General features: G+C 45.6%; 1 protein-coding gene across 1 annotated transcript in view; it reads left to right on the top strand.

Moving 5' to 3' along the window:
* The window catches only part of LOC149278206 (leucine-rich melanocyte differentiation-associated protein-like), a 184,142-nt gene that overhangs the window by 112,706 nt on the left and 50,827 nt on the right, over positions 1-20,609 (top strand). Inside the window, exons 2-5 of the mRNA XM_089502247.1 lie at positions 11,002-11,128; positions 11,861-12,000; positions 13,554-13,680; positions 20,251-20,274. Coding sequence (XP_089358373.1) covers positions 11,002-11,128; positions 11,861-12,000; positions 13,554-13,680; positions 20,251-20,274 — 418 coding nt within the window. The remainder of the gene's footprint in view (positions 1-11,001; positions 11,129-11,860; positions 12,001-13,553; positions 13,681-20,250; positions 20,275-20,609) is intronic.

Here is a 20,609-nt window from a genome sequence, read left to right as displayed (position 1 = left end):
ATGTGGTTATAAGATAAGGGGAACTCGCAAAATATTTATGCTGTCTTTGTTGAGCCAGACCACAATATCCTATCTGATTTGTTCTGCTGTATACTAGGAGACCGATACTAAGACAAATATACATTGGGGGAGAATGTTAAAAAAAAAAAGGATTCTGTTCTAAAGAGGTCTTATTGCCTTAGCAACCGATGGAATGCCAGAACATTGGTTGCCATAGCAACTAGATCAGTTTTCAAACTTTGCACCAGACACCATTTTGGCCCATAAACCCCTTATGTCCACATTGTCATTTCTAGACAATTTATGCGTTGTTTACTAACTTTTTTTTTTTTTACAAATTTCAGTATTTAATATTAAAATTTATTATTTTATTATTTATTTTTTTCCTTATCAAACGGTCATTTCAGCCTCAGAGACCACGTTCCAGTCTTTTTTCTTTTTTTTTTCTGGAAATTGTCCATAAATTGGTTAATAAGTTTGCTTTGTTAATTCACACAGTTTCCCCTTAAAACATGGCATGCCAGGAAAAATAAGAAAATATTTAAATTTTTTTATTTTATTTTTTTTCTCGCTGATTGAAAACACGGCCCGAGTCTCCGACGCTCGTTGCTATCACGTTTTATTAAATGGGTTATAAATTTCCCCGGCAGTCTCCTAATAGCTCAAGAGGTATAATTTGTACGCGTTGCCTCTTACAATATGCTTTCCGTAATGCTACAGATGCCTCTTCCTGAGCTTCAGTAAACAACAGGCTCTCCGCCAGCTTTTTGACTGAACGTTTGCCAAGCGGCGAAACTATTAGTTAACTCCGTAATGACTGCCGGGTGGAACCTCGCGCGCCGTCGGGAAGCAGAACCCCCCCAGCGCCGCGGGAAGCGATAACGCCGGGAGAACTCTCCCGACCGCCGCTGTTACGATGAAAGAAGGCTCCCCGAAGATCCTCAGAGCGACAGCCAAAGACTCGAACGCCGGGATTCGTGAAAAATCTGCGTATAGAGAGATATTGGGCGGAAAAAAACCCATCGCCTGCCATTTTGGGGTTTGCCGCTGTTTGACGTTTTATGGTCCAACGTGACCATTTTAGTTTCTACATGGAACCTGACCCGGAGGGGCCGTCAGGGGACAGACGAATATATCGCAAGGATAGGGATTCATGGGTAATGGGAAGACGCTTGGTCGGGCACATAATGGAGGAACATTCTAAAAGTAGACTAGGAAGGGGAGGAAACCCACCATGAGAAGACTCTGGCCTCTGGTGAGGACGGCCTGTATTACGGCCACTATATTACTATATTATCTTTCAACCAATACATGGTCTTCTGTCCTGCAAGGTCCTTCTACCAGACCAGTAACCAGTTTCCATGGACTGCCCCCCCCCCCCGCCACCACCAATCCAATTCAACCATCAAGAACACCAAAGCCAAGAACCCAAAGCCACTCAAATACCTAACTGCCCCAACTATTAAACTCTAGGGAATTTCAGCCGTTCCTTTAAACCATAACCCACAAGGAACACCCAACCACGTCCCGTGAAGGATAGTGTCCTTCAAAAGGTCCTTAGAGTTTAGCATTTACAAGCTGAGCTTTTTATCCTTAGGCTGGAATACTTGTGCTTCGTGCAGCCGTATTTTACACGTTCACCTGACTTTAGCCATCGGCCTGGGTTCTGTGGTTGTTGAAGCTCGAGGTGCCACCACGAGGTCCAACTGCCTTTGCTCTTAAGTCGTAGCGGTTCCAGTACGCACGTCAACGTGGAACTAGTGAAATATTTCCATGACCTCTTGTGGTGGGGTTTGGAAGGAGATCTCCTTGGTGTATCATAGTCAGGAAGGGCACTTATGAAGGCACCGTGTCTTCATGGGATCGTCAGCCCTTCCCGTATGGGCTTCAGGAGAAGACGTATCCTGTTTTGATTGTGCCGCGTGAAACCCTTCAACCCCTTTTGCTATGAGAAGTGGCTTTACACCCTCCCAGCCCTTTCATTAATGGGATTGGGGTTATTCGTGTTTCATTTAAGAGCCGCAACGATCACTAATGGAATGACCTTGAAATCATTATCTCCTTCCGAGCTACGAGACAAAGACCGTCCGCCGCAGTCCCTTATATTCGTCATTACATAATGAGCGTATAATATATCGTCCACGTACTTACACAACTCGAACGGTGTCATGTATATGCGAGACGCTCGGAGACGGGTCATTTCCATTTCATTACTGGGAAGCTATTTGGCTACGAAGCCACATCAAGGAGCTTGTGAGTTATTAACCCTTGTGCCGTGTTCTCCGAAAGGTCGTCCGACATCTTGGTGGGTTTTTGGGGTAAAACCCGACGTGGCCCTTATCGAGATTAGTATGGTTACCCTTCAATGTTGGCCAGATTTCCTACCGTTTTTCAAATTTTTTTTATTTTAATCAAATTTGCTCAATAAATTCCAATTTCAACTCCTTTTTATGTAATTTTCCTCAATTCTAGATTCAAAGGAGAGGAGATATTAATAATAATATTATATAAATAATAATAATATATAATATCATTAAATAATAATATATAATACTAGTAAATAATAATATATAATATTAAATGAAATAATAATAAATTAATAAAAAAATTTGGGATCCCCCCCCCAAGATATTTCTGATATTTTTTTGTTTTTTTTAAGAGTAAAGTCGAAGTTTTATTACCCCCGGAAAGGGCAGCCCCGTACCATTATGTCTCCGGCCCCCGAGCGCCGAGTGAACGCTTTCGCCCTTCACATCTCCTTCATCTCGTGAATTTATCTATCGTACGACCTCATTTATTACAACAACAAAAAAAAAAACGAAGGACAGGGATTATTCATGCCTTTTGTACGGATTAATGCATTACTTGGGAGAAATTCAAATTTTACTATTTATGGTAAACTGTTTCATAATGAAATGTTAGAGAAAATGGGCCGCTGACACCAGAAAGAAGCTCCAAGTTCGTAAAACATCGAAAAAGCTCTCCGCGCTCTCATTTTTTATTTATTTACTATAATAAAGCGAGAGGAGGAATAACGATCTCAGGTTAAATAGTCATTTTTGTAAGACTCCCCAGAAGAGAAGGACGGGGCTGTCTAGGTGGCCTCGTTCCACAACTACGTTAAAGGTCCTAAACGCGGTGGGGTGGCCCATTCTACCTTCTCAAGACCACCAAGCCTGCAGTGGGGGGTCTTCAATATCATACCTGCCAAGTGTCCTCATCCGTCAGTCCCTCCTTCGTGTAGAAGAATATATATAGCTTTAGTATTATTTTAGAAAACCATACAATCTTGCCAGGGCCGGTCCAAGGGCTACAAGACGGCTCTGGTACTTTAAGGCTGGCGGCCCCCGATTCACATACCATACGTGCGGCCGAAGGCTGGATATGAGAGGCAGGATGTGGCGTTTATTTTTGCTCATGCAGAATGGGGCGCTGTCGGTCAGCGACCTGCCAACCAGTCCAGGTCTGTTAGTGCAAGTGTGTGTTAGCGTGAGTGTCTGGGTGTGTGTGTTAGCGTGAGTGTCTGTGTGTGCATGTGTTAGTGTGAATGTCTGGGTGGGTGTGTGAATGTCTGGGTGGGTGTGTGAATGTCTGGGTGGTTGTGTGAGTGTCTGGATGTGTGTTAGTGTGAGTTTCTGGGCCTGTGTCTGTTGGTGTGAGTGTCTGGGTTTGTATGTGTTAGTGTGAGTGTCTGTGTGTGATTATTTATTGTACAACCTCATTTATTACAACAAGAAAAGATCAGGGATTATTAATGTGTGTGTTAGCGTGAGTGTCTGGGTATTTGCGTGTTAGCGTGAGTGTCTGTGTGTGTGTTTGCATGAGTGTTTGCGTGTGTGTGAGTGTCTGGGTGTGCGTGTGTGTTAGTGTAAGTGTCTGCGTGTGTGTTAGCGTGAGTGTTTGCGTGTGTTAGTGTGAGTGTCTGTGTGAATGTCTGGATGTCTCCTCCTCCAGAGCGTGACGTATGGATTATATACGCCATTACTCTCCGCACCTCCTTTTATGACCCGGTTGAGGAACGGCTCTCGGCCTCCTTTACAGGAAAACACCAATTATTATTTCTATAAAACCCAAAAACTCTAAGGCTTTTGTGTGTTGGGGACGGAGTCGGAATTCCATCGGGTTTCTCCGGTCAGGCCGGGGGAGAGCGTCAGTGTTTCATGTTCCGAAGATTTTATTTATTTTATTACCCCCCCCCCCCCCGCGGATACCGTTTTGTCCCTTTTTTTATTATTTTTTTTTGCAGGCGCGCACGTTGCGTGTCAGAAGCTTTCACGCGGCGGCATCTGTCACACTCGCTTCCAAGTTTTTGATTGTGGAAATAACACGGTAACCCATCATTCACTTGTCTGCTCCACTGACAGTCCAATAACCCATAATTCCCGCTGCCACTCAGCCATTCAAGGTTACCGTTTCCTACGCGGCACTCAAGGAGCGCGCATGTAAATTTTTGTGGGGCGAGGAATGGAATACTTTCAGCCTCACCTGGTTGGTTTATTTGTTTTAAATTTTTTATATGTTTTTTTTTTTTTACATTTTTTATATCTTTTTTTTTATATATATTTTTTAATTATTATGATTTTTCGGTCCTTTTTTGGGGGATGTTTATTATAATTATATAATATAATAATATTTAATATTTTTATTCTTTGGTGGCCTTAGCCTATAGAAATGGCATAATATGAATATTATTATCAATTATTATTATTATTATTATTAATATTATTATCTTTTATTTATACCAAAGAGGCACTTGTGGTTATGTATGAAAAGTAGTCTTATCGCCATAGCAACATCGAACATCCCATAGGTTGCTATGGTAATAAGACCACTTTGTAAACTTTGCACTAATTCGGCCGTTTCTCCTGCTGTAGAGACTCGAACCTTAATCAGCCGTTGGTCTCGTCTTAGATTCAGGAGCCGTATGTCTATCCCATGCATGTTTAATACCCTCACTGTATTACCCCTTACCACCTCTGCTGGGAGGCTGTTCCTCGTATCTACCACCCTCTCAGTAAAGTAAAACTTCCTTACATCTCACTGAATTAAAAGTTTGCGGGGTATGAGCCCCGATAATGTATATAGAAACAGCAGGGAATGGCAAAAGAGGGGCACTTTTGTTTTGGGGACACGGTCAGGCATGCGGCTGGGGGCTGCAGTAATACTTACCCCGTTTAGTTGATAAAGCCCCTTCCTGCTGTTTCTATACACATTATCGGGGCTTTTAGGGCCGTAGAACCATGCGATCCCCTCATACCCAGCAAACATTCTGACCTCCTAGAAAAGAGGGGCATCAGGGGAGGGGAGAGGGACATCAGGGGAGGAAAAGGGGCAATAGAAGAAAAAAAGAGGGGCAACAAGGGAGGAAAGAATGACAACAGGCGATGAAAAGGGGGGCAACAGGGGAGTGCAGGGGTGGAAAGAGGGGTTTGTTGGAGGAAAAAGAAAGCCAAAGAGAGCTCGACCTCGATCCGCGTCTAACACCGGCCCTCCTTTATCCATTCAGCCAATTATGGGGGGCGTCACGGGGTATATATACAATTATATATACATTCCTATATACATTTATATATACATTCCTATATACATTTATATATACATTCCTATATACATTTATATATATATATATATATATCCATTCCTATATACATATATATATATATATATATATATATATATATCCATTCCTATATACATATATATATATATATATATATATATATATATCCATTCCTATATACACATATATATATATATATATATCCATTCCTATATACATATATTTATATATCCATCGCCGTGACGGAAGATTCCGGGCCCGGCTGCCTCCGAGCTGCCTTATTATGCTTCCCATTCAGCGCTCGGCGTGTGGATCTCAGACCCGCTGACAGTATAATTGACCTAAACGTTCCCGATTTCGTCTTAATGCACTTTTCAAACATACATCAACCACCTAGCAAAAAAAAAAACCACATATAAAAAAATCCCGTTTCTGTCTACATTTCACTCGAATGCCATTTTAAAGAAAGCTTTTTTTATATTTGATTTTTTTTATTTTATTGTCGTCATTATTTCCCGTGAATAGCCTCGGTATCGGCGCGCGGCGAACACGATTGTATATTATTTCTACTGTCTCATTATACTTGATAAACACGCATTAGCGAGATTCACCGGGTGTTTCGGAGGATGAACTGGGAGGAAAAAATAATAATAAAAAAAAAAAAAAAAAAAAAACCAGTTTCTGACACTCTGTAACCTGGGGGGGGGGGTTAATGGCATATTCTTCCTTTTGATTCAATAATTTATCCATCAAAGAGAAAAGAGCGTGTGTGTGTGCATGAGGTGGGGGGGTGCTGATTTTTGGGGAGGAATGTGGCGATTTGAAATAGTCATTTATTTATTTTTTAAACTTTGTAATGGCATTTTATTTATTTTATTTTTGAAGTCGAAGATGTTGAGGAATATATATATATATTTTTTGTTAATTCTGTAAAAAAAAAAAAAAAAAAAAATTAGCTCGATTAGGGAAAATTATATTTTGGGGGGGGGCATTTTAATGTGAACTAAATTAAAAAAAAAAAACCAACAAAAAAATGGAAGGATATATTTAAATAAAATGAATTGTCCTATTTGTTTACGTTTCTGAAGCTGCTGTATGCTATGTTTTGTTCTCGCCGTTATTCCTTCCCGTCAGAGGCTCCTTTGCCCCCCCGTCTCGTTTTGTTAGTAAACGGTTAAATTGCGTCTTTAAACAAACACTTTGTTGCGGAGAATTCTACGTTTCCCTGTCCAGTCCAATTTTGCTCAATATTTAGTAAATTGACGGGAATGGAGAGGCCGCCGGAAGGTTACGCCAGTTGTAATTGAGTTACGGTATAGTTACCCCGAACCCTTCTCCACAAGGATGCCCTGCTCCTAGTTGTACTTCCTACCTGCCAAGTATCTCTGTTCTGTGTGGCCAGTCCCTCTCCCAAATCCCTGATGCCCCCCTTTCCTCCCCTGATGTCCCTTTTCCTCCTCTGGTGCCCCCCTTTCCTCCCCTGATGCCCCCTTTCCTCCTCTGGTGCCCCTCTTTCCTCCCCTGATGGCCCTCTTTTCTAGGAGGTCAGAATGTTTGCTGGGTATGAGGGGATCGCAGGGTTCTACAGCCCTGCGTATTAGAGGTCCTCAGTAGGACTTCTCCTCGGGCAGAACGCACCTCGATAAAGTCCACGTTTTAGATGAACGGAGCTTTAAAAAAAAATCATAAAATATTAAAATTAACTAAATAACCAATTTATTTAATCTAAAAGAGACCACAACGTCCCGAAAGATCTACGCGTTTAGGAGCCGGCCTGCGTACGGCGGACCTACGCGTCCTGGATCCTTCTGGTGCGGTGGGAACGGCCCCCCCATGGACCCGGGAGAGAGTAACAACTACATTGTAGATGTGAGACCGTTCCGTAACACTTTAGATGCAAGACCGTTCCGTAATAGCTGCTCCCTAAGACCCAACCTCGCTGTGATCTCGGCGGCTTGAAGGTCCTTCAAGCCCAGCCTTTTGCCCTGCGCCAGTTAGCATGGCTGCCCAAGGACACGGTACGCGGCGCTGAATGGGGGGCCGGCTGTGTTTCCTCCTCGGGTATAAAGGAACCACAAAAGTCCACTTGATGCTTGCGTTAAACAGAGAGTGAATGATTCTTGCATTTCAAAGGCATGAAGTGCCTTCCTCGGAGAGAGACCGTGGGGGGGAGACAACCAAAGGCTGCTGGAAACCTTTTAATTAGTGCTAATTACCTCGGCAGAACACGTCGGGGGCGTAGAAAGGATTTGTGTCAGCGAACGTGGAGATCAAAGATTGCCTCGCAAGCATTTTAATCTGTTGGCTATGAAAATAAGGATGGACTAATAACGGGGCCCGAGAGAAAGCGATACGCGGGCTTCGCAATTTCTCATTTGGAAGAATTTTTTACATTTTTTTATTTCTTATTTTTTTTTGAGGCTTTGTTAAAAAATTTTAAAAAAAGTATAAAAATATTTATTTTTTTTAGCTCAATTGAAATTCCAGGGATTTTGGACTTTTGAAGGAGCATAGGTAGATATTTTTACTTTACGGCAGTCAGCTTGTGACATGTAAGTACCCCCCCGCTGTTGGGGTAAAAAATTGTCCTTGAAAATCCCCCCCAAATATTCCATATATTATATTATGCTGTTTAGGCCACTCCCCTCCTCTATATTGGAATGTGATGTTTTAGGAAGGTAAGGTTGAGGGCTTGGTGAGTCCAAGTCACGTAGGCCAAAGCACTGGTTAAGAACCCAATTTTAGATACCTTGTTACAATTTTGCATATTACCCAGCTTGCCCTTGAAAATATAATGAAAATTGAAAAATAACGAAAAAAAAGATATAAGTTCGTCTTCCCGATTGTAAAGTATCACAACGTTCTTCAACTTTGATCGAGGGTTCTGTCCATTTTGAGGACCCAATGGCTGTTGGGGTAGGTAGACATGGATTTGGTGGCTCCTTGAAGGCGCTTTCTGTGTCGGAACTGGGGAAAAAAATGGCGATTTAGGGAAACACTTGAGTAAAGTGAAGACGTTCCCACGAGCCCAGGGTTACGGAGGGGACACAGATCAGGGGGAGAAGTTTCTTATGCCAAGATGTTGGTACAGCCAAGAACTTCACGACCAAGAACCTCTGGTGATCCCAAGTCATTAATCAAAGCGGAAGGCTGTGTTGACCCAGGCACCTTCTCTTTGAAGTGTGGTGTCCTCTACAGTGGAGGGGGAATAATTTGCTGCCTGATTCAATGAGCCATCAGCCGAGCAAGCAGACCTAATGACATGTGAGGATATTAACCTCCCAGCTGTGAATCTCGCCTGGCAGTCTATAAGTCACACCTCACACCTAGTCTCGCTCTGCCTACCGCGCTGTCTCTGCCCTTCACTCACATGGTGAACCTGGGGACGGGGCGGAAAAAGGGCCCCCATGTTCTGCAAAAAAAACTAATTATCTTCCGTGGAGGAGAAGACTGCCGGGGTGGGGGGGGTTCGCCGCCCCCCCCGACGACTTGCTGAAATTGAGCGTAGCTTGAAAACGCTGTGCTTGCGAAAAAGTCAGGACAGCTATCTGTGAGCGATCCGACAGGCGTCTCATTCCTGCAAGTTCCCTTTCTCAATAACAGGGAGAGACATTTTAACCCCTTGGTGGTAGTCATGATCCAGTAAGATAAATGACCAAGATAGCTTCATTGGTCCCTAAAGCAGCTCAGGTGTTATCCACGTTCTACCAAGAGACAGCCCCATGCCTTAGACCTGAAGAAGCAACGGGTCAACGAGTATCTGCAATGGGGTTCTGGTGGCAAGCCGGCGGAATGTTCCTGATGAATTGCGCAACTTCTAGAACCCCATTGTGCAAGGTAAACAATGGAAGCGCCATTACCCATTGGACGTATCGCCGATCCGATCCTTGGCCCAATCACGTAATTTGCCGTCAAGACTAATTTTGGGTTAAAAGAACATTTTCCGATCCCTGATGAACCTGCGCGATGGACCTCACACTGGTAATTTTTTTTCTGCCCCCGTTGTCTATTTTGTTACGATTTAAAGCGACATCAGTCCTTCACATCGGAACACACTTGTCGCCTCAATACGCTTCACCCACCCACCCCCGCCTGCTAATGAGGCCAAAGCGCAAGCCAACGGCGATTGTACGAAATTAGCTATGACAGGGAGCTTGATCATAATTATCTTAACGAGGATAGGGTTAATTACAGTGGAAACGAAAAGTTCGCTCCTACTTGAATCAAGGAGACGGCAACGCGTTCTGATGGTTTGTCATTTCCATGGCGACTTTGGTGGCTTCGGTAGTGATTTCCCAGTAGGGTGGGTAGAAGGGAGGAGGGTCATAGATAACAGATGATGTCTATGTATTAAGGATAACACCAAGGCAGGGTATCAGAAGCCGTGTGGTCTTGAAGACCGGTCCCAGTCTACATGGCTTTGGCATGGATGTGGAATTCAACATGGTCGGCTGTTGACCCGCGGAAGACCCAAGATTGTCGGGGCCGTTGACTTATTGTATGTGTTATGTCATCGCAGGCTGCATAGGATTGTGATGCGTTGAGTTCTACTTGTTACGGTTTGTACCGTCGTAACCTGTTCCGATAGTAGGGCGTTTGCGTTGGCTGCTCAACCACCCATAATGCTTTGCAACCCATCCATCAAGGTGTCCACACAGCTCAATGTTATTTACAGTAATTCCCTAACTTGGTGTCACTAGCCTCACAGCTGTCACCATGATTTATGGGTTGCCCTCACGGAGCACCGACATAGGCTATTGTCTGGCCATGATGTACTACTCGCCCCCAGAGGACCTCTTAAGGAGCCCAGAAGTGAAAGAACAAATAGAACCAGCGACTAAACTAAATAGCCGATGTCCCTTACCCAACCACCTACGCATGGGTTAAGTTTGACACCTAAAAACCACATTTCCTCCGATCTTCTGGTGTTTTTTTGTAGGGGAACGGGCAAAGATAGGTGTTTGATATTTACCGAGGCATGAATGATGGATGACATCTCCAATTTGTGCCCAGGGACTGAAGGTGAACGGTGACAGCCTTATTTATCTTGGGAATGGAGGTTGGGTCCACGAAAGAGTAGGTGCCTGAGGTTGGCTGACATTGATAAATACATCTCGAAGACCATCTCTGCAGCCCGGGGGGGGGGGGGGCAGAAGTAGTTGTTTTACTTCTTGACCCTAACTGGCGACGGTAGCAAATAGGATTTCTCCATTTAGACAGCCATGAATGTCCATCATGCAATGAGAGGCCTGCTGCGCGTTATAGCGGTAAAGTGTTTTAATAGGTGGACGTCAGCCTTAATATTGCATTGGGCCTGGATGTCCGTTGAGTCCAGGAACCACATGTAGAGGTTGTGGAGAAACATCTCCTTTATTTGACTCATGACCCATGACAGTTTCCTTTGGAACACCATAACGGTCTCTTCTCCTCTGTCGTTACAGGTGTGTGGATGGACTTGAAGGCTTCGACTCCTTAGAAGAGCTGATATTAGATAACAACCAGTTGGGGAATCAGATCTCCTTCCCACCGCTGCCGCACCTTCACACCTTGACGCTCAACAAGAACCAGATATCCTTTGACTCGATGACTTGAGAACTTTTCGAGGGAGGGTGTCACGGGGTTGGAAATCAGATTTGTTTTCCATGAGAAGCAGCCACGTCAAGTGATGAATGCAGTAAGGCGGCAGCTAAAATCTGCAGACGTGGCTGTAGGGACTTGGAGCAGTAGCGGGGACCCAGTTTAGGAGGGTAACAAGGGGGTGCTGTTAGACATGAAGCAGGTAAATCGCTATGACGGGCAAGCTTATTGTGCTTCCTGTGCAGCTGCCCTCTAGTGGCAGAAAATGAGTAAGCACTAACGGATAAGTCTTTGTCACAAATCCCCTTAACCCCGTCTAGTCTGCCGGTTTCACCTTAATCAGTCGTTGGTCTCGTCTTAGATTCAGGAGCCGTATCCCTATCCCATGCATGTTTACTCCCCTCACTGTATTACCCTCTACCACCTCTGCTGGGAGGCTGTTCCACTTATCCACCACCTCTCCGTAAAGTAAAACTCCCTTACCTTACAAATCCTATACACCTTGTTCGATTTAAAGAGCACACATACCATTATTCCCGACCCCTGTTGGCCGAAATTGGCTAGCAGGAATGGACACCGGAGTGCCAATCAGTTTGATCCCGAATTGTTGCGGTGTTTTGTGGGAATGCGGTGTCTCTTTTGGGGTAAAAATTTATGATTTCTATGAAAGTCTTGTTTTCTTTCTGTCCTTGTTAGCGTCCTTAACGTGGCCTGCGCGGTTACATGACAGAGCTGGACCCTCTACTGGACAAATTGTCCTCCGCGGCTCCAGCGTTGGAATATCTGAGTTTACTGGGTAACCAGGCCTGTCCCAACGAGCTGGTCAGTATGGAGAAGGACGAGGACGACTACCAGCGCTACAGGTTGGTGGAACATGGTACCTACTACAATAGGCGGGCAGAAACAGATAACTGTAGCCATATGCATGTTCAATATCCCTCACTGTATTACCCTCTACCAATTCTGCTGGGAGGCTGCTCCGCTTACCCACCACCCTCTCAGTAACCATAGTATTTAGCCGGGGTTACTCCAACGAGCTAGCAATTAGAATAACAGTAACAGGGAGACGACCAGCCCTTGAAACCCCCCAAAAACATGTTTTTTTATCACAATAGGAAGATCTCACCGCTTCAAAGACATATTTTTTAACCGCGGTGTCTCTGAAGGCCGGCGGAACGGAACATTTTCCCCGGGAGGCGGAGGGTTATGATGGATTATATCTAGTTCGCGAATAATGACCCATAATAATGTGCAGATGAACGCCATGATCTGGAGAGCTTCATCCACCTCCAGACAGGACTATCCTGGGGGCCGGATGTGGCCCACGTGGGGTTTCTCCTGGTTGTTATGATCGGTCCTGGGCTAGCGATCTGGATTTGTAATGCCTGTGGCTTGGCGCCATTATACAAAGAGAGAAGATACTGTAGAACTTCGGTCTTGTGGAGCAGGGTGACCATAAAAAAAGGCATTGAAGGCCCTTAGTCCTCAATAGCGGAATCCATCAATGGCCCAATGAGGCTTCTTCCGACTCAACAAATACTCCCAGGCTCCAAAGCGGCACTACAGAGTAACGGGGAAGCGGAAGGCACTTTAAGTGAAGAATGAGCTGCAGCTACACGGATACGTCTGGCTGCCGGTCTCCGGCGTGCGCTTAGCCGAGAGACGCGGACTTCAGGTGCCGTTACGGGGGTGATAGAAGCAGCTGCGGCCCCCCGGCGACCGCGCAGACGCTTACACCGCTCCGTGCCACGAGGGCACTTAACCTGAAAGAGTCTCTTCCCAGCGCGCTGCTTCGTGTTGGAGTTTAGTCGGTGTCGCGCGGGGGTTCTCTTCGAGTGGCGCTCGGGGTCATATTCACAGAGATGATGGATTGCGGAGCGGCTGAGAGACGTCGGACCCCTCAGCGTAATCTGCTTCGCTTTAAACCTTTCAAACAGTCCCCCCTCCCGGAGCAGTGAAGGATTTGGCTGCAAAGCAAGAAACCAGAGGAAAGGAGAGCAGAACAAAGCGGCAACCGGAAGGCAGACCTAGTGACGTTACCCGGGGCAATCCCGTAGACCAGTGCTGCCCAGCGTCATTGGGGTAGTTAGTGCTCATACCCCCGTCTAGGGGTGAACGGGCAGATTCTCAGGGTTTTTACCCAAGTCTCACTGAGCTGATGCTTTATGGTGATGCTAATGAAGTCCGTCCCTCCATAGACTTTCATTAGTCAGAGAGTCCGGGTGGGTGATTAAGACTGAGCCATTCTATTATTTCCCCTGAAGTAGTCAGGAAGTTAGGCTAAACTTTGTTCCAATGCATATTCAACTTTTTCTGCTAATTCTGTGTTTTCATGTCTGATTCTTTTTATTCTTTTATGAAATCTGCCGGTGATTCTAAAGCAGTAACCGGCGCCGTCGACCTGGTGTCTTTGCAGGTATTTCGTGCTGAACAAGCTTCCTAACTTGAAGTTCCTGGATGCCAGGAAGGTGACACGGAAGGAGCGCCAAGAAGCCATCTCCAGAGGAGCCTTCATGAGAGTTGTGAAGCCGAAGGAAATCACAGTAAGTATCTACGGGGGGGGGCACAGAAAATGCTGAATGGGCCAAGCCCACGTGGCTCCATCCTGGGGGCCCAACCTTGTATGATGTAATAGCTGAAACATCACTAAAAAACGAATGCATTAGACGCAGCGGTGCTTCCAGAAGCCTGGAAATCTCTTGATCCCCGCAGAAGTTTCTGGAAATCAATAGGCCCACAACGCGTTTTACAAGGAAGCGCAACGCGTCGGTACGAATCCTTTTTTATTTTATTACGGATCTCTGATGATTGAAATCTCGCTAACAGCAAAGGACTGAGGAAGTTGGATAAATATAAAAATATGGCAATAAACAATATTTGGAAATATTAACTATTTAAAATATTTGTGTTAAAAAAATCTAATAAAAATTAAAAAACATTTTTTTAAAACCACTGGGTGGATTTTGGCTTCATTGTCTGCCGCAGCCATATTTTATGTGTTATTAAGTCCCGGCGTTGACTTCCAGCGACTGGTCCGGGTCCAGCTGCCGGCAGAAGGAGCGATGCGGTTCCTAATAAAATGTTTTGTTTTGGCGTTGGTTTGTGTCGGTACAATCCTCCGGCGGCGGGCAGGGAGCTATCAATACCGCCGAAAATACTCCACAATTAGCGCTCGCTCTCATGTTAATTTCTGCACGGATCCCTGTAATTGTCACTAATGGCAATTAGACGGGGGGGGGGGGTTGCTGCGTAGACACGTGCATTGTTCGCTCCGTGATGGGAGAAGGCAGGGCGCGTTAACTCTTTCACCATCTGTTATTGAAAAACGTTATTTTCTCTTTTTTTTTTTATTATTTTTTTTTATTATTTTTTTTTTAATTTAATTAATAAAAAATATATATATTTATTTTTTTTTGGAAAAAAAATTTTCTGTGCCATATTTTAAGATATATATTTTTAATAGCTCTACGGCGCCCTAATATTCCAAATAATTTCACCTGGTCCACACAGGGCAAGCAATACCCTTTAGGGGATATAAATACCATTAATGCATATCGATCACCTACAAAGAATGTATAAATAAATAAGATCCATAGGCGCTAAGCTTTTGTCCCAAGTTGGACCCGTAATCATATATTTCCTTCTAATATTCTAACATGAGAATGCTCTGATAGAACGTTCTAATAAAAGAACGTTCTCATTCTCGACACGGTCGGCCGAAGCTCGAGGGATACATCCGGTCAAAGGCATCGTTAAGGAGGAGGAATCCATTTAAGACCCAACTTTAAGCGTTTCCATTCCAGAATGTCGTAGATTTGTCTTAATACCGGTCTTAGTCCCGTGATAGTCAGCTGGTTGGTTTTGAAACTTCTCCTGAGGACATCAGGTGCTTACAAAGAATGTGAGCCGGAGGACGGCAGGTCGTGACTTCGTCTCTATGTAGACGGCTAATAGACCGTCTCACGTCTCTCAGGTTGATGCATTCACCTTGGTTTTGAATAAGCAGTCGTCGGCGGACGCACCCAGGGCCGTTTCGGGGAGCCAGGCTCCTACGGGTTTGATATCGACCTTTGTAAACCGATTCTACGTTCCCAATGTAGCCAGACGAGCTCCTAGGTTCTACCAAGACGTGTCCAACGCCAAGGTGACACCTCAACCAGTGCAGGCCAGAAGAAGCCTGGGTCCGTTTAGAATGGGCTGGCTGGTATCAGAGCTGATTTGGCTATTCTTTATTGCATGTTGCCATTATGGAAAGGCCTTAATAGTGATGGGTAAGGAAATCCAAGTTTGGATCCAGTTGGTAACCCACCTAAAAACCATTTGACTCGTTACCTCTCCACAGCTGGGCTCTCTATCCCATACGTGTTCAATTTCCCTCATTGTACCTCAACCATTTTTACTGGGAGGCTGTTCCGCTTATCTATCACCTCTCTTTCTCCCACTTCGCTTGCCTGTTGCTTTACACATATTGTCCTCTTAGTACCAGATCGGTGGAATGTAGAGCCACAAGTGTTGTGGATCACTGCCGTTCAGCATCACTGGAGCGGTTAACCAGGAATGTGTTTACGTTTTAACTTCTAGCCCCTGGTGGAACAATTGAGCTCTTTTGTTGCCCCTAGGCAGGTACCTAAATTGCTTGTTGATAAAGCCAACTTTACAGCTGCCCTCCATCAGACATTAACACTTAAACACGAGTGAACGTGCCGTTTGCAGGCATGGCCATAGGTATACCGGTGATTAATGGACTCCTAACGTATACAAAGTACCTATAAAACCTCCCTATTAAAAAAACTTTTGCATGAATGACTTTCTAGCTGGTTGGTGGGACCCCATCATCTCCATGTCTAAACTTCCCAATGTAGCACTCGAATCAGGTGGGCTTGCAAACTAAGTGGTACCTGAAGCTTAAACAAAGAGGTTTATTGAAGTTTCATCTCATGATGTTGTCCACCTGGTGGACTCCTGCAAACATGGCCTCTGCTAGAAGTCTACGCTGTAGAAGACATCTCATTCACGTCTCATCTTGATGGTTTATTGTGGTTTCACCTTATGATGTCTATCTGGTGGACTCTTGTGAATGGGACATCTTCTAGAATACTAGACATAGTCAATTAATCTTGTTTATGAGATTTATTATGGTTTCACCTTTCAACGTTGTCCATCTGGTGGACTCTTGTGAATGTGGCATCTCCTAGTGGTCTAGTTTACCCTCTGCACGAGGTAGGATCTCCAAGACATCTCAAACGCGTTTCAGCTTGATGAAGAGGTTCATTATGCTAGAAGCCTACGCTCGAGGAGGTCCTCTTTATCCACTCTCCAAGACGTCTCACACAAGTTATAACTTGTTGAAAGGCACGGAAAACCCTCATTCATATTTGTTTCCGAAGGACTGTCTAAACTTTTCTGTTCACTCTCTCTCACCAGAAAACTCGGTAAAAACCTACTTCGAAAAAGATTTACGGAGAGACCTAAATCACGGAGGAAGACGCATCACTGATTTTTGAATCTGTGACTCCAGTCAACAAAGTTGAAAGTGATTTGAAAGGCTCTGTTTGTGACACAACATTTAATAAAAAATCATTACATATTAAATACGAGGTGTATTCTTACCCCCCCTTACTTTTTTCTGCAAAGTCCATAACTTTTTTCCCCACCAGTCAAACAAAAACACTAACCCCAAAGTCTTACATGCAGTAAAACTTCTAGCTTTCCATTAAGAAGGCCGGTGAAGTAAGAACTGGGCTACAGATGGCCGACCGGATTGGATGTGGCCTCCGGCAGAGATACTTCTGCCGGAAAAGGGACGAGGACCAAGTGCGTCGCAAATGGGACCAGATATTAAAAACCACTTCTCAGAGAACGTGGATAAAAGTTCTCCGAGGTGGTCAATAGGGAATTAGTTTTGTGTGTCCAACTTTTAATAAATTGCTCCATTTGTGGGTTTTTGTGCCTTCTTCTGGATCTACTAGCGAGGTTGAACTTGATGGCCTTGTGTCTTTTTTCAGCTTTAATCACTATGTTAAAGTTTCCGTTTCTTTGGATGGAATGGTGAGTTTTTGGACCACCGTTACGAGCGCGTTCTACAATCCTGGTGGGATGTTCAGGTCCACGTTGTGTCCTTGCCAACCCGTGCGGTGGGAAGGGAAGCTTATTTCCCACGGGGAACATTTTCAGATGCCTCATGGGCTTTTAGACGTTTCTCAAGAGCCTCGGGCCGGCTCATGGGAGCTTCGACTCTTGAAGAAGAACTTGGAAGCATTGATACATCCTCTTAATGACATCATCATTAAGACACCGAGTTGCGTAACCGGCCAAAGAACCACAGAGTGGCCATTCACAGAGCTAAGGTTTTCTTGTTACGTCCGTACCCGGGCAGCCTCTCTACCAGAAGGGTTAAAACCTTGAAGGCACTCGCGGGAGTCATGAACTAGACTTCTTACGGCTAAATTAGAGTCTGCCAAACGCCATCGCTTAGAAGAAAGCAATTGAAAGTGTCTTTTCTCCTTTCTCTCTCTCTTCCTCTCTTTTTTTGTCTTCCTCCTTCTCTTTGTTAACTTAGTACTCACACAAAGCTGCTTTGTGGCTTTTCCAGACTTGTCATAGCCGTCAGTCGGGATAAGGGAGGGGGGGAAAAAAAAAAGCGATATTGTTTCCAGTACTTGAGTTCCTTCCGCGCTGACATGTGCCACTCGAAGAGGATGATAAATGCCTCCCTCATTAGCTTGGGGTGTGGGATTACTGGCTGACAACACATTAATCACCAGCTTCGGTGGCAGACTGACGAGCAATAGACATTGTTAACAAAACTTTTCTAATATGTCACTCTTCTGTCTGGCAGGCAATAATCAATCACTCGGATTGGCAGCTCCGATAAATCATACTATTTATACTATATGTAATGAAAGATCTTTCCCACATCCTGTCAATTTATTATTTATTTATTTTTGGGGGGCTGCCGGCTGCTATTTCGGAAAGGGTTAAAGGGGAGGGGGCGTGAGTCCCTGGGTGAGGCTCCTGCACCGTGCCGCGGGTCTGATCTGCCGGTCGGCACGTTACTGCGTCTTGTTTCATCGTGCGATGATTTAACTCTATTGACCTTTGGGGGCTGTAACTTCTGTAGAGCACCAACTTTTGGGATCTGTAGCTCCAGAGTTGCTCTCCTGGCTTCCTACCTGCACTCCAGACCTTTCAAAACTTGCGCAACGTTACCTTCCGTGTTTATGGTCTCTGCCGTCGGCCAACTATTACATTCTTTAAATAACTTTTGCCTCGCTCACCCATACCACCGGCCACCTTGAGGAATGGGTTACCAATGGAGGTGATTCAGGGTGCTTCCAGGGTTAAATAAAACACAACTAACCCCCGACCGGAGGATTGTCATTGGGAAGGTCAGCTCTGCCATAGGTCTCGTGAACGGGTCCCACTACTCAATATGTTCCTATAGCGGCTCTATACGTCATACGTTTAGTGTCAGCCCAGGCCAGGTGAGGACCTCATCTCAGAAACCAAACCCTCAGGAGATCTTCTGTCCCTCAGCCCTTTATGAAAAGATTGTAAATAAGGCTGTTTGGGATGTGGGTCGGTTGGTAGTTCCCAACATCTCTCCATATGCTGGACCAGCCATTGTAGTCGTGGTTTTCGCCTTTGGAACCGGTGTTAGAGTGCGTTGTGGGTGCGTTTTGGCCAGCAGGTCCGCAGCCGGATCAGAAACCCGCCATCTCTAGTAACACTCTTGCTCCCTTTGTACAGCGTTGCGGAGCACGATGGCGCCACGCACGGTGATAAGTATTTATAATTTAGCGTCCCCCTGGCCAAGGAACCTCCTCACGCCTTATTACGAGCTTCCAGCCGCCTCAAGGTTTTTCCCTCGCCGCTCATGCGCGGAGCCAGAATGTTGAATTCGCTATTAGACGTTTCCCGACCATGCGCAGTGGCCTGCTAGACGCCTAAACGGCGCACAGCTGGCGGGGTCGTGCAGATGTCGGAGAACAAAATTATCTGATAGAAATCTTTCCCCAACGGTGATGTCTCACTCATTCCACCCGACAGAGGTGAGAAGCCACTTGCCGACGACGAGCTTGAACTTCTTTCCTTATTTCTTGTTAATTAGTCCCCGGGGCGGCCTTGGACTCGGTAACGCCGGCAGCTGGCATCTGCCGGTGCCGGATAGGTCACTTCGTCAGTGTCCTCTCCGCTCGAGTCCACAGCAGGTGACATTCTCTTGCAAGGGAAAAAGGCAGTAGCTCGATGTGACACCGGCTCGTCTCGCTTGTCCCTCGACGGGCACAGATGGCCGGTCGAATGAAGACATCAAGCTAATGGGCGCGCTGACAGCTCTCCGCGGCGCTGACATTCCTGGCGTTCGCGGGGAGAGCGGGGGACGGAGAGCTGCGGTGCCAAGGCGCGCGGCTTCTTCCCAAGCAGAGGCATATGGTCTGTTTCAGGAGGAGCTCGGAGGGAGAGAAGACGTCGGCGGGTGACACGGTGCGGCTCAGCGTGGAGGAATTTCCCAACCGGGACCCGCTTGGCGTCAGCCTCGGCGCGAGACACCGAAATGAGCGCAAACTTCTTAAAGTGATAGACGCTCGACGGACAGGGGGGGGGGCTTTCGAGTGAAGGAATCGCCGAAGATGCCACAAGGAGAGAATGAGAATAAAAAAACATAAAGTACGTCAATCACGCCCCGCAGCCACCGCGAGAGAGTCCTGGCTTTATCTCATTTTGCTCCAATAAACTCCCTTTATCTGCAGACCTGGAGTCGCCGTCGCTGTCAGTCATGTGATATTTTGGGTGACTTTCCCAATCACCACACTGAGCTGATGTTTTATGGCGATGCTAATGAAGTCCCTTCCTCCATAGACTTTCATTAGTCGGAGAGTCCAACTGGTGATTAAGACTGAGTCATTCTATTATTTTCCACAGGCAGTATGATAAGGAGTCGGGGTGTTTAGTAGATCGGGGGTCAGATAACAGAGCGAGAACCTCATACAAACGGCTGAGAAAACATTATATTTTGGAGCAAAACAGAAATATTTCTGAAAACATATTTTTTTTTAGGATTAACCCTTGGTAAACCAGACACAGGCTCCTAGATGCGCATGCACGCTGCGGAGGCATCAGCGTCCGGTGCGCCGGTTATGACGATAGGACGGGAATGGTGTTGGAGGGGGGGGGTAGCCGCCTATGGGGTCTTCATCAATTCCCCTCTGACGTGTGTTCTGTGATTGATGAGCCGGCCCGAGGCGCTGAAGTCTACTCTTCCAACCGTTCATAATTTATACATCTAATCCCCGCCAGAACAAAAGATGGACCAGCCGTCAGAAGCGTACGCGAAATTCGGGGAGGAAAGAGGCCTTTTTTTGAGTTTTTTGCTGTAAGAGAGACCCGAGCCTCGTCCAGAGTGCGCCTCCGCTCCTCGCGCATGTTCTTTTTCTTGCATTTTGTTTGGAGGGTCTGTTTTACGTTTGTCCGC

The sequence above is a fragment of the Sceloporus occidentalis genome, unplaced genomic scaffold (genome assembly GCF_023333645.1).
Source record: "Sceloporus occidentalis isolate IW3139 unplaced genomic scaffold, rSceOcc1.0.p SCAF_198, whole genome shotgun sequence".
Taxonomy (NCBI): Eukaryota; Metazoa; Chordata; class Lepidosauria; order Squamata; family Phrynosomatidae; genus Sceloporus; species Sceloporus occidentalis.
This window is presented reverse-complemented; position numbering and strand designations above follow the sequence as displayed.